The 14,403-nt window shown below is 40.5% G+C and overlaps 1 protein-coding gene across 2 annotated transcripts in view; it reads right to left on the reverse strand.

The window, feature by feature from the left end:
- Positions 1–14,403, reverse strand: part of MTOR (mechanistic target of rapamycin kinase) — a 66,755-nt gene that overhangs the window by 19,705 nt on the left and 32,647 nt on the right. For both annotated transcript variants that reach the window (XM_074609470.1, XM_074609469.1), the window contains 7 exons: positions 10,324–10,399; positions 8,198–8,337; positions 5,529–5,629; positions 4,586–4,701; positions 3,168–3,245; positions 2,655–2,762; positions 532–657 (listed from right to left, as the gene is read on the reverse strand). In XM_074609470.1, coding sequence (XP_074465571.1) covers positions 532–657; positions 2,655–2,762; positions 3,168–3,245; positions 4,586–4,701; positions 5,529–5,629; positions 8,198–8,337; positions 10,324–10,399 — 745 coding nt within the window. The remainder of the gene's footprint in view (positions 1–531; positions 658–2,654; positions 2,763–3,167; positions 3,246–4,585; positions 4,702–5,528; positions 5,630–8,197; positions 8,338–10,323; positions 10,400–14,403) is intronic.

Genomic DNA, 14,403 nt, shown 5'->3' on the forward strand with positions numbered 1-14,403 from the left:
CATATCAACCTTATTACCACTCCCTGGACTCATAAGAATACCACATGATAAACCCATGTCTTTATTGGGATCAGAGCATTAAGAGTCTCATTTCAGAAGCCAGTCGAGAGCGTGAAGTCTCCATTTCAAGTATTTTTGGTAATAAATCTTGTGGTGAATGTTGAAATAGGATTGTAACGTTCAATGATAACATCGTATTCTAGATTTGACAAAGAGTGCTTTAACAGAGAGCGCTATTAATTTTATTATCAGTGCTGTGTAACAACTTCCAGGTATAGCATGCAACAAGTTATTGGCTCTGAGGCTCTCAGGTACAATACTAGTCCCACAAAAATAACCTTGGCTCCAAGTATGAACTCTACGCTAGTTACAATTTTAGTATTTCAACAATTTTTGACCAGTCTTCTCCTCAGAGGAGAGCCCATCCCACTTGGGCAATGAAAGTATTTGGAAATGCTCACTGTGGAAGCAGCATGACAAAGCCAATCCTCTAAAAATCTGATGTAGAGGGCAGAGCTCGCTAATGCTCACCAGTCTCCCACTCTTGCCGCACAAGCTGGCATACTTGAGCCAAGTTCTCATGTCCTCATGAGGATTCACAACAAGAGATCGGACCATCAATATTCTTTGCCAGTCTTCCACAATTCGCTGACAGCCCTGAGAGAAAAAGGAAGAACGAACTTGTTAGCGCTTTATCTCCAATCTACTCCACAGAGCCTTAATTCAGAATCTGAAGGGACTTCTCCCAAGACGGAGAGACTTCAGTGTCCGTAATTCACAGCAGGCCGACGTTACGAACTAGCTGGCTATTTCTTTAACACTACAATGTGTGAAGCAGGTTAAGTCCTTGACTCATTCTCTGCAGCCAGCTCAGTGTTTGCAGTCTAATGATACCCGCTAACAGAAAAAGGAGAAAAGCTAAAGCAGAAATGCAAACAAAAATCAGGAAAGGAATTCGTGCAATTCCAAAATGAGTCAAGAGTTTTTCAACCCTTCTCAACCTAGTTTTAAAGCCTATTTTTGATTTAAACAGTGACAAATCTCAATATGGAGATGGTACAAAACCAAGTGGTTGCAAAGATATTTTTGTTATTGCCCTTTTTCTTCTCCTTGCATGTGTTGCTTTTAGAGGCTGGCATGACTGAACTGATATTCTGCCAGAAAGTGCAGTTCCAATTGCTACCCTGCTTGTGCAAGCATTGTCTGGTCCCCGTCTCTCTGAAGGGAGAGGCACAGCAACGTGGTGAGACAGAGCAGGATGAGTCTGCATTTCAAACATTCAAGGATGCTACAAGAGAGGTGGAATTGTGGAAGGGACAGTAACAACCAAATACACGGTGCTTGCTGTAACGGCCAAGTACTTCAGGGTAACAGTGGTGGTGTGAAGTTCGTATTAATCCAGAGATGACTTAGACTTAGTTTTGAGGTAAACAAAAGAATTTCCAATGGCAGCAACCACCTTGGCACCAAAGCGTATACTGCTTTCCCGTTTCCTTTTTCCCCAGAATTGAGGACTGGTAAGTTAGGCAAAGGTTGTTCCCTAACACACTAATAAACCTCATCCAATTATTAAAAAGCAGCCATAAAATTTGCAAGAACTGTATGTACTGCTTTCAGGGCTATAAACAACTGTATTCAGACATTACATTTCCTGTCACTCTCAGTTTCTCCACCCCAGTGGAATGCTCCTGAGCTTTTCCAGACAGGAATGCACATGGGAGACTAAAAGCTTTGTCACATTTTCCCGAACAGCTACAAAATATGCAGCAGCAACAGCCTTTCAGAAGGAGGCAGATACAGCAGTCACAGTGAAGAACTCTGCAGAGGGAGAAATTCTTCCTCCAGGCAGTGTATCAAAATTTGGTATAATGAGAGCATTTTACCCTCATTATGCTTTTTTTTGATTATTTATTTCCTCTTCTCCTTCCCTTGAAGGAATCACCTCTTTAAACAGTATTCCTGTATGTACCACTTCATCTGATGATGTTCATTTTCACTGTAGGGATGTCTCCTGTAAGGAAATGGTCTCAAAATATTTGGCTGATTTAAATCTTCAGAGTTGCTTTACATTTTTTGCTCTTTAGAGTAAGAAAGGCAAAAACTTCAAAATTTCTCTTCAAATACAGGAGGAGCAACATTGCTAAAGAGGGCAAGGCTAATCAACTGCAAATGTTCTTGTAAGAGGTCAAAAAAGAACAGGACAATCTTTTACAAGCATGTGGATTCTCTGTCCAGTTTTCCAGCACTGTGAGAGAATGCAGCCAGCCAGGTAAAAAGTTCAAACTAGCCTTATCCAAACCAGTATTTCCAGGTGCAATTCAACACTGAGATAAGCAGCCTTGGAGATGTTACTAGTGTCTCCATTCTGTACACATCTATTTCAATGCTTAAATCACACTACTGCGGTGTCACACCAGCAGATGCCCAAGCAACATTAGCCAAACCAAAAAAAAAAAAAAAAAAAAAAAATCAAAAAACCCCAAACAACCAGAACAAATGCAAAAGAGACAGAAAGCATGCAGCCATGTAAGCATATATGCTCTTGGGATAGAAAGAGAAATGGAAAGATTTGCTGAGCCATCGCACTGACTTGAAAGGAAGCTGTTCATGCCAGCACATCAGCATCTCCATCCTTGATCTTTGCATAGATGTACCTGCAGTCTTTCCCACCAGATCTGGCGGATGATCTCACGGCGTTCTGGTACAAGTTTATACTGGATAACCTCTTCCAGCTCTGACAGCATCTGGCAGGATACCATAGCCTGAAGGAAACAATCACATTCCATCCCAATCACTACAGCACAAATCTATAATTAAGGCACAGAATTTTGGCATCAAAACCTTAAGTACATATCCTGCCCAACAGGTAAAGTACAGACTGCTATATACTGGTATCTAGACAATCTGCTGACTCAAGCTTTCTAAATGACAATTCTGATTTCTTTTAGGTGGCGGGGGGGGGAGGAAATCTCACCTTCACTGTTTAATTTGTCCCAAAGCTGCTCCTACAAAGTTGTATTTCTTATCTGACAAAAGTCATTTAGCTTGTGCGCCTGCACTGTTCTTATGTTTGGTTCAAGTGCCGCTCAGAAGTTTTATGCCACTTCTAGAGACAGTGTGAAGCAGCATTCTCTGAGGAGAATGAAGGCTGTGAATCCGACACTTACCCCATAGGCTCGACTGTAGCTCTCTCCTGCCATGGCAGTCAGCTCAGCATCTAGCAGATCTCTGGCTTTGTCAATGCACTGAAATAGAACAAGATATTGGGGCAAAGGTGGTATGTTTTACCTGGAGTCAACTGTTGGAACTGCCATTCATCTGTTCCATCTCATGAACAAAGCTGGCATTGTTCCCGTTCTCCAACAAGAGCCAGGAAAGGATGTTACCAATTGACAGGAAAAAGAATTGACAGGAAAAGAGTGTTCGGGGGCAGGTATAGGGGAAGTCAAGGGGGCTTCATTTATCACCTGCATAGTCTGAAGTTTGTCTTTCTACCAAATCAAAGTTTGCAGCATTTCTAATCCTACCGTCATTGTAGAGATCATCATTAATAACATTTATAGAGGAAAAGAGAAGTTCACATTTTAGTGCAAGAGAGTCGCTTACAAAAAAGCCTCAAGAAATGTCTCTTGATAATATACAATGACAGAAGATAGCTTTCACTGTTTTACATAACCCATCAGGTTTTTATGAATTTTACAGGACAGCAAATTCCATTTCTCTTCCTCCAACTAAGACACGCTCTTCAAGCATGAAATAAATCCTGCTGTGGCTCCAGTCATTATATAATCTCTCATCTATATGTCTTCCTGTTCAAAGTGTTAAAGGTTAATCACAAACTCTACCCCTTTGAACGTCTTGCAAATTTTACTGTGCACATCACCCAGAAATCTACGTACGGGTTTTGACAGAGCAGACTGAATTACTCCTTTATCTAAGTTGGCAAGCAAGCACAGAATTCTGAGAAATGGTACTGCAGCTTCCTTGGAAAGTAAACAACATGCTTCACATCTACAGAGGGGAAAAAGCCGCTCTGCAAATCCCCTGTGACAAACACGCATACGAGTATGGCTCTGTTTAATAGACTCATCCCTTGCCTTGATTTCTCATCTCTAAGATTTAGGATTTATCACTGCTACCAGAAAAATTCAAAGAAAAGTTCTGGTACATGATATATATGAGCACTCCACTGAAAAACTGCAACAGACAGAAGGGCACAGAACACCCACGAAGAATCTTATGTGTGTCATATGCCATGAATGCCTTTTATCAAACAGTGCCTTGTAGAACGGAACCTCTGCTGAGATAATCCTTATGCACTCTCTAGAAAACAGACATAAAAGTAAAGAAACCTAAGAATGACTAAGCACTGAACCGCTACTATCTGTACATCTATTCACTGCTGTGTTTCTGGAAATACAAGATAACCTCACTCATTAAGGTGTAATACATCAATGGAAAAAGGGTTATTGGGCAATTCATAGATTATAGCCAACTGCTTCAAAACAGCGTATCTTTCCATGCAGCAATATAGCCTAGTGCATCTTAATCTAGGCTTTGGGAAGCCAACAAGGAAGACAGTTACCTGCTGCGCCAGTGAGAAAAGGTCCTGATGAAGAGCCAGTACAGCCCTGTAGAAAGCACCATCGTGGGTGTCCCTTGGGATCATGCAGGTATATTCTTCCATGCTATCCCACTGACCTGCAGAGACAGAGATACCTTCGCTAATGCAACAGACTTCTCTGCAAGATCAGAACAGAACTATGCTACAGTGCTCAGACATCAGTGACTAGGCCTGAACGCTGTGTGGTATTTCTACAGCTAAGTTAGCTTTCCAAGAGCTTGTCTTTGGCAGTCTGTGTTATATACAGAAACTGTATATATACATACACAACGTTATAAACATAGGCATTTTTCTTCTAGGCAAATTGTTATCCTCATGGAAAAGGTTCTTGCATTACTTGTGATGAAAAAGTTGAAGTGCTGACATTTCCAGAACATTTGAATGAATCAGTGTTCTACAAAGCAAAAGATTAATTTTCCTCAGCAGACAGCTTCTCTAGTAAATATCTGACTATCAGGATAACTGATATTTGGACCATTTATAGATTTATTCCACTTCAGATTGTCTACTCAGAGACACAACCTATCAAAATGCTCAACAGATGTTGTTCTAGTTCGTAAATAAGAGCCTGCCACAAATGTGAGAAATTCCATTAATCTCATCTTAAGTCTGAGCTATGTTCAAGGTAAAACTAAGTAAGAGGGAGCTGTTAAGCAACTGATTATTTGCACAGACCAATAAGGCAGTCTCTTTCACGCTTGAAACCATACTGGGAGAACTTAGGTAAATGCAAGTTTTCCAAAGGGCTTCAGTGTTGAATGAGACTTACTTCATAACCCAACGTTAAATAATTTTTTTATTTGATTTTGCTGTTTCTTATATTTTGTAGTTCTGAAGTAAGTTAAGAACTAACTGTGCTCCCATATCATGGGTTGCCATATACTACCACACAAGGATACATTACCTAGACCCCAGGCGGCAGCAGCAGCCATTCTAGCCATCTTAGCTTGAGTTTCATCATTGACCTGTGTCCACTTTTCACAGCATTGCTGGTGGAGCTGCCCCCTAAGAAGAATCCACAATTTCTGATCAGCAAAAAGCCTCTTCTAAGAATTCTGCCTTGTTAAAAAACCACTTTCTACAGATAAGACGACAACCAGCCCCATCGTTCTTTTTATAGAGTGAAGAATAGGATTCTTCTCCTCTGGCCAACTTAGACATGCTAATCTGATGACAAATACCCTATCATCAGAAAATAATTTAAAGGCACGCTATGCTTTGAAAACACAGATCTGGACAAAAGTTTGCATTTGTTCCTCAGCAGTTAGTAAAGCCTACTTTACGAAGTGAACTGTCAACTCCATTCTACAAATACAGAAAAAAACCCATTCCCAATAAAAAACCCCAAACCTCCACCAAACAAGGGATGCTTAAAATTTTTTTGCAAGTGTCAGTACAAGGAACATATGATCTGAATAGCTTGCATATGGTTCCTGCTATTAAACATTTTGGATTAAAACATCAAATTTGAAGACAGAGGCTGGAGAATCAATGCTGCTGTAACCTAGTATGAAGACTTGTCATAGCAAGATCTCAGAGGGGATCCGAATCTTTCATCTCCAGTGGAGAGGAAGCATCAGGATTTTTTATATTATTTCTTTTAAATCAACTGTGAATGCTCCATTAATCAAACCAATTACTGTGGGTGTTGCAGTTCCAGAATTTCTCAGGCTGGATACTCTGTAGCAGTGGAATAGCTGCCAACTGTGAGGGCGGCCAGCTTGCCTTCTCCACTGTCACCCTCTCCCCTCCCAAATAGGAAGATGAGTTAGTCGAACATAACCAATGGGCTGCCACAGGCAAAATGATCATTCTGAGAGCTTAACAGACCGGGAGAGGAAAAAACCCCCCAAAAACCAACAAAAAAAACCAAATGAAAAACCAAGCTAAACCTAATAACAGCAGTAAATCAGGACCTCATAGATGCTAATAGTACAGCTCTTGCAGACATAACTACATCAGGAGACAAATGGCTAAGAATATTTTGGCTGTGCTTTCAAAACATCACTGCACAGAGCACTGAAATAATGCTGCTGCACAGCATCAGTTCTAGATTAACTGTCATATTCTGCCAAACAGACTCCAGCAGCACAAATAGTCAAGCTGAACGCTACTGAAGAATATCAGCAGCCAGACCATGGAGCTGTCAGTCTCAGGATGATGCTTCTGTAGTAAGCTGCAAGGTAGCAGACAGCACTTTGCAAAGGCACTTCTGAAATATAAAAACCATCTGCATAGAGGCGGAGTGCAATCCCACAACAGCACGCACACAGGTCTTTGGGAGATGGTGTTTGCTGTCATCACCACAGACTATCAATGCACAATGTTTAGCTCCAGCAGAAGAAAAGCATCCTTTTGTCATATATTTGTCACCGACATGTGACGAAACAGGGAGTTCAGAGAGGACACTTTACACAAATACATGTCCTGTAGGAGAGAGAAATTCTGTAAATCCCTGGTGGCAACTGCCTACTCCTAGAAAAGATGATTGAGAAACACTCAGTAAGAGGATCTATTTTTCCTGCTGAAAAAGCTAGGCCCAACTCACCCTCATCTAGAAACAAAAAGGGCAGAAAAATGCTGTCAGAATTAGGTTTCTCAAAACAGCCCTGTTTCTCTAACAGTAAAATGACTTTAGTGAAGAAGAATCTCCATACTGTGTGCCATCCCATGGGTTCACGTCAGGACCCATCAGGAGAGAGCTCTAGTGACATGTTAAGTTCAGTAGAAAGGCGGAACCTGGACCAAATCACATATGCCCCAGGGTGTAACTGCATGCTACAGTGCACAGGATGCCTTCTCCAATTATCTTCTTTGAATTGAACAGGGAGAAGAACAGAAGCCCCCAGTTAACTACCAGCTCACCCTCTCACAAAACCTGACTCTAATCAGTTACACGTTGACAACACATATTTAACACAGGGTTTGAAATACCAAGTGTCCACAAAGACGACGCTTAATGAATGCTAAAAAAGCACAATAATGAAAGACTCAGCCATCTACAAGATGGCCAAAAGGGTTTTAAAGTGGGACTAATTTATTTGGCATAATCTTACACCTAGGTGACTATTAGGAAGCAGACAATTTCACTAACAGTCGGGCAAAAGACCATGGATTCTGGATAGTCATAGGTCTGACGCTGAATAAATACGGAAATCTCTCATCAGAGTTTAAAAAGGAGGGCCACAACGAGGTCCTTTTATGATTGTTTTTGACAAGTGCTTCCCAGTTAATGTTTCCTGAGAGGTCCCCTCTATTTACAGTTTCTTTCTCTGTTACAAATGGGGTTGATCTGACCACAAGAATGCAGATTCACTTTCAGAGAGACCTTATCAGATGGCACGTCCCAAAAGGCTTAGAGAAGTTACTACCAATTCTGACTTCAATGAACAAAGTGAGAAGTCACTGGAAATACTCAAACTATTAAATAAGCAGGAATAAATAGGAATTCAAGCAAAAAAATTTCACCTGGATGACAGCATCCAGAGAAGAGTTAGGCACCATTTTTAGAGAAGAGTTAGGCACCATTTTAAAGGCACTGTCTTCCTCAGTCTTCGGGCATTCCCCTCTTACCATTCACCAAGTGCCTCCAAGCAACGCATCCGTCCTAGCATCAGCTCAGGATCATCTTTGTTTGTGTCCATCTTCTTGTCATAGGCCACCAGAGCATCTTCCCATTCATGAAGCTTTTCATACCAGGTAGCTTGAATTTCCTAAGGGAGGAAAAAAAAGAAAATCAGCATAAATAGTGGGATTAATATTCACCATTCTATATTAACTACAAAGCTTTTCTGAACAGTTCTGTGTCTGTGGTGGTCACTTAGCCCTTTTTTCATTCTAAACACCCTCATAGACTTCTACAATACAGAAAAAAGCCTTGACCTAGTGCAAAAACAGGAATTCTGAGTATTGCTTAACCTGCACAGAAAGGAGCTCAGGTTTACTGCAGGAATCAATCCAACCTCATCCACCTGTTCAGTGCCGCTAGCTCAGTATAATAATAATAATATAATACAATACTAGCTCAGTAGCTGGTGCGTTTCTTCTTGGAAAGGAGCAGTGAGTGGAATAGGAAAAAGGATAAATCTATAAAATATTCCCCTTCCTATTGTTGCACATTCTTGCATTTAAACAAGAACAACAGTCCTGTGTTCAGGAATGGAGTGACTAACTGGAAAAAAACCCCACCAACCCCAAAAAGCACACTGTGCGTCTGGCTACTGCTAGACCATTTTTTAATACAGCAGGTAGTATGATGTTGGGGTCTAACCATGGCCCTCACAAGGAAAGGCTGGGGTTTGTAAAAAAGGCTTTAAAGTAAGCCAAGCAGTGATCCTTATCAGCTGCACAAACTTTTCTTCAGTCTGTTTCTAGATTTTGTTTCTAATTTTCAAGAAATAAAATGCCTTAATATTTTTCCATACTTATCTCTGCCAATGTTTTTCTGCTCGGTCCTTGGCAGCTCATGTCTTGACACAGGCTGCAGAATAGATTCTTTTCCCAGCCCTGTGGGCAGGGTCAGTATAAACCACACTCTGCATGCCAGGTCTTCCACTTAGGACATTTATATATCACCCCTTTAGCTTCTTAGCTCAGTCATAATATTTCAAGTAAGTTCCTGAAAGTAGAGCTCACAGCTCCTCTTAATTTCTTTTCACTGCCTGTTCTGGCAAACTCTGTGTTTTGAACTACATTTACTGCTAGAACTACATTACTGCTAAAGAGTGAGGTCAGAATTAGGTAACACAGAGCTTTGCTCAGTCCACCCAAGGAATCATAAGAAGCTGCAAAAAAGTTCTGAAGTCCCCACTTCTCCCAGAAAGGACTTCTTTTCCAGTCTAGGTCAAAACCACATATAATCCTACACCAGAGGAATTCCACCATTTTCTGCTTATACCTGTTCTCACTTTCTAGTGGTTCCTAATAAGAGGGGTGAGTCTACTGTGCTTCCAGGGCTGCCTTTCTTTTCCCAATCACCCTAAGGCACTGCAAGAATTACCACTGCAAAAGCAGCTTTTTAATAGGATTGGCAGGAGAGCAGAGATGCTTTAATCTCTGAACAGAAGTTAAATGCTTATGAAAAAAAGAACGAACCAAAAAAAGGTAAGTTGTGCAGAGAAAGACACAGAACAAATGCAGAACAGGGTTATTTTATTTCTGTGAGCAGTCAAAATTGTAAGGGACTGGCTAATCTGCTATTCTGAATAGCATTTGCAAAGACTCATGTGCCTCTTGGATGAGAGAGGCTAGAGGCACAACTTCTGTTAAATCCTTACCTTGAAGATGTTGATGCAGTTTCTCAAAAACCCTCATGCATCTGAAGCTCAGAACAGGAACTTCCTCCCTCCCTTCTCAGCTTCTTCTAAATAAAATGACTTATTTTGTCAAGTTGCTAGTTCCACACAGCTACCCTTAGTGTCAACGATAGCTGCTAAATTGTCCTCCAAATCAGGGTCTTGCACAAGTTCTTGCAGCCTTCCCCAGCTATCTTACCTGTATGCAGTGTTTGCTGATATACAGCCAAGTACACAGCATACATCCCCATAGGCAGCAAGACATCGACAGTATGAATGGGGCAATATTATAAGCCGGGATAGAACCTCAACGTGATTGACTGACAAAACACACCACCAAAAAAACCCCTACGAAAACCATGAAAACATAAGACATGAAGAAGAGAGTTATCCAGCAGGACTCACCAGCTCCCCAAAGTGCTTCATGGCATATTCCAGTACCCCTGCGGCTGCTTCTGGCTGTTGCAGTTTATTGTTAATGCTGAAAAGGTAGGAAGAGAAAGACCATTTAACACAGCTGGCAGTTATTAGGGGCTGGTATGAGCTTCTGCTTGATAATACCAAGCTCTATTATTTAGAAATACCAATGAAACACCCTCCTTTTTCTTTAAAACTTTCAAATAAATGATTAGACTACATAAGACGCACAATGACTACATATTTGCAAAAAAGATAGATGCAAATATACACTCAAGACTTTTTACACAAAACAGTGATTGCATATAATTATCAATTCTAAATAACAGCCTCCATAGGGAGAAGAATAGTTGCCAATAGTTTGAAAGGCATAATTTCTCAAACAGCTGCACTTATTAAGAGCTTTACAGTACTGATTTTTTTTCTCCCTTTCTCTTAAACAGACCACCAATGACTTTAAAAAAAAAAAAAAAATCAAAGTAGAGATTTTAATGCTCCAGGAAACAATCTACATCATTAAAACAGTTGACAAACGTCACCAGGAACACACCTGCTGATTTGCTAAAAAGCTTGCAACCCTACTTTGTTTCATGTTTCCTATATTGTCTCTGCACTGGTACTAACCAGTACTGGTGCTCTTCTTTTGCTGGTTTCCAAGAACACGTCAGAAACTCCTGCCGTCACAACCAGCCCTCATTCTGTACCAGTGAGGCACCTTGCTTTGCAAGGGGAGTTGAATTTTATGAATCACAAGCAAATAGGCTACTCATGAGCATGGTGCTCCAGATCGGCAGCTATTCTCTTAAATAATTTCTTTTTCACATTGGTTTTCTGATCTTACGATCAGAAATGGGCATCTGCCCATTGGTGTTTGGTGATCAGCACTTTGCTAAACCCCAATTTAATGAAGAAATAAACTTTTTATGAAGGTCCTGCTATTTTATAAAGCTTATTTATGAACAGTCCCCGGCTCATTGCTCTCCTCTTTTAGCAGCGCTGGAGAACAAGAAGCACAAGTTGTTCAAAGCAATGTCCCAACAACTGAGCATGCTGCAACACACCCTACACTCCAGTATTAACACTGGTTAACATTTGGAATGGAAACAGCATAACCTAACAAAACCCCCCCACGTCAACCGAGAGCAATGCAAAGAGATTTTCAATGGTCTTTGAACATGCTGCTGTAGATACAGGCAGATTTCAGAAATGCCTCTTCTTGCCTGCTATCATCAGAAGGACTGCAGATTTTTTTTTCCTCCCATGAGAGGCCTGTTAAACAGTAAGAGAAAAAGAAATCTAAAGGAAGTACTCTGAACAGATAAAATAGGGAAAATATTCAAACGAGTGCTATATTTCTTCTGTCTGTGGAAGTTTCCTTTCCTGTCAACTAAAGAAACAAGCTCCTAGACATACACTGTATATCTGGGAAGGTCAAGAAAATACTCTTGAAAAGAGGACCTCAGAATGGTTGAGCTCAAATCAGAGTCCGGTAGGCTAAGAATACACCATAATCACAGTTCAGGACGACAGGTACCCAAAAATGGGAAGCACTTGAAATACATTCATGCCTTTTTTTAGCAAGACAATCAAAGAACATACTACCTCCACGCTTCCCAAGGGAAAGCCAGGCAGCAGTGCCTCATAAAAGTGATAAATGGCTGTCGCATTTCATATCCTGATGATTTAAAGAGCCATTGGCAGACACATCACTTCCAGCATGTCAGACAGTTAATTACTTCCAACTTATCTTTCTTGTCAACGCTTCCTGACAAAATTGGCCATTATCTTTTATTCTTCAACAATTAGCACTGCTCTTTTGCTGATGCTCCCTGGTGCACTCAATTACTCCATTTTTGTTTCTTACTTTCTTGGCTGTCCAAAGTAGAATTAAATGTTTCAAAGCTGTCTATGGCTAGGTTTAAGCAAAGGGAGGAAAAAGAAGGGAAGAGAAAGGAGAAAGACTTTGACTTAAAAGAACATGCAGCATCAGATATAATACTGTGTTGGCATTATTAATCATAATTTACTCTCTTGTAACAAATGATCTAGCCCACAGAGTGAGTAAAGATAGGTAGTTTTGCGGACTAGGATAAGCCACTGACTGGGAAATCTCCTGTCAATTATTTAGTGTTTTGATGCACCATATTAAAATAGTGTATACACAAAATGGGGCAGCGGGGGCAACAACATTCACTTCTTTAGCAGAGATGGACCTAAACACAGAGCAGTACAAAAAAAAAATCCCTCCAAAGCAAGACTCAGGCATCAAGGTAGGCTTTATTGATAGGGCTGAACCTTCGCTGACTTATTGCTTCAGAGTAATAAAATTTTAGTGATCACTGCATCATTTTGCTATTCAGTTTTACAGGTTAAGGGAAACACAGTTGTGTGTGGATTAAGTTCTGATGTTGTGTTTTAGAGGGGTTTTTTTTGCTTTGTTTTGAAAGACCTTGCATTTCTGCTTTTTCTCATCCGCTGGATTCAGTGTGCTCTGATTCTTGGAGGTGCAGTAATATAAAAATCACTACTACCACAGCTGACTGGAATGGGTTTTCAACAGACCCACAACTTTCTGCATACAAATTCTCCAGGAGGGGACCTGCAGACTGTACTTCTCTTGGAAAAGCATTTCCACATGGAGCCCTATTAACACATTCAAAATACACATTTAGAAACCATCCTACCATTAAGGCATCGCCTCTCTCCCTGCAGATTTGATGAGATCTGCGCTCAGGCAGAATCTTCTCGAATTCTGTAACACTCAAAGTGCTACAGAGCTGTTTTCTAGTTATTGTGCTGGAGACCAGACAGAATGACCAACTCTACAGAAAAGCATCCAGGCACACAGAAGAGGCCCCGAAGGGCTGATATCCCAGCCAGGCAGAGTTGCCAGGGGGTTTTAGTCAGTGTTGCTGCTGGAAATCAGGGCAGTTTACCGGATTAGAATCGGGAGGATAGATTTCTCCTTGTATCGGGAAAAAGATAACTACAAAAATCTTTCTGGATTAAGAGAGAAAGTGGGAAAACATCTCTCAAGATAGAAACAATGTTAACTCAGCAGACAGTAACTTTAGTATTTGTTTACTGGGTGGTGTCCTTGCACTTGTTCACAACTCAGGATAATACAAAGGTTAATATTAAGGTGAAGATCAGTTATTCTCCATATCCACTGAGGGCAGAACATATTCATCTGTTCATTTTTGTTTAGAAGCCAGAAAAAAGCCACCCCTACCATCTACTTTACCTGAAGGCCCAGCAGCGGGGCATAAGAGACAACTAATATATCTCCTTCCTTGGAAGTTTTTAGAAATAAGTTTTGTAGGTCATAGGTTACAGATGCCACCTTTCAGGAAAAGCCTAAGTATTCAGCTCTGCTGCCTGATACGGACTGGCGGAGTCTTCCAGTATTAATGCTCAAGTAAAATATTTCATAATTATATATTTTAAATGCCACATGTACATACATAAAATATTATGAAATTATTTCAAGACAGAGCTGTCCTCATGTTTGCAGTCAGACTTAAAATGGGAGTCCACAGAAATAACAAGATTGCCAAAGTCATTATCAACAAGACTTTGGTATACTTTGAATTAATGTACTAATTTCACTGTTTAATACCCACCATTTAATTTCACATTTTATGCAATAAGAAAAAAAGTGATTAGAAGGTACAACAAAACAACATAAGATCCTTATACTTTCCTTCAAAATGAGGATTAATCAGTTACAAAACTGACTTCCATCACTAAAGTTTTGTATGAATTTGGCTCACCTGGACTCACTGCCTAATTCCAGAATGCAGCACAGTGGAAGTAAAACTGATGTCAATCACAATAACAAAAGCATTAATTCCTATATTCCAAGTGCACAATCTTCAGCAGCTGTAAGGGGCGGCTCGATAAGGAAATAAGGCTGGCACATTTAAATCCAAGATTATAGATAATTCCCACCCCCTCCTGTTTATTAATCAATACTGTAGCCAGGATAATATCCAATCCTCCTCTCCAACCCTAACTTATTTGTAGCACTTGATCATGATGAGTGGGATTTTAAATGTGATGAGCCTT

The sequence above is a fragment of the Larus michahellis genome, chromosome 16 (assembly GCF_964199755.1).
Source record: "Larus michahellis chromosome 16, bLarMic1.1, whole genome shotgun sequence".
In the NCBI taxonomy this organism is placed as follows: Eukaryota; Metazoa; Chordata; class Aves; order Charadriiformes; family Laridae; genus Larus; species Larus michahellis.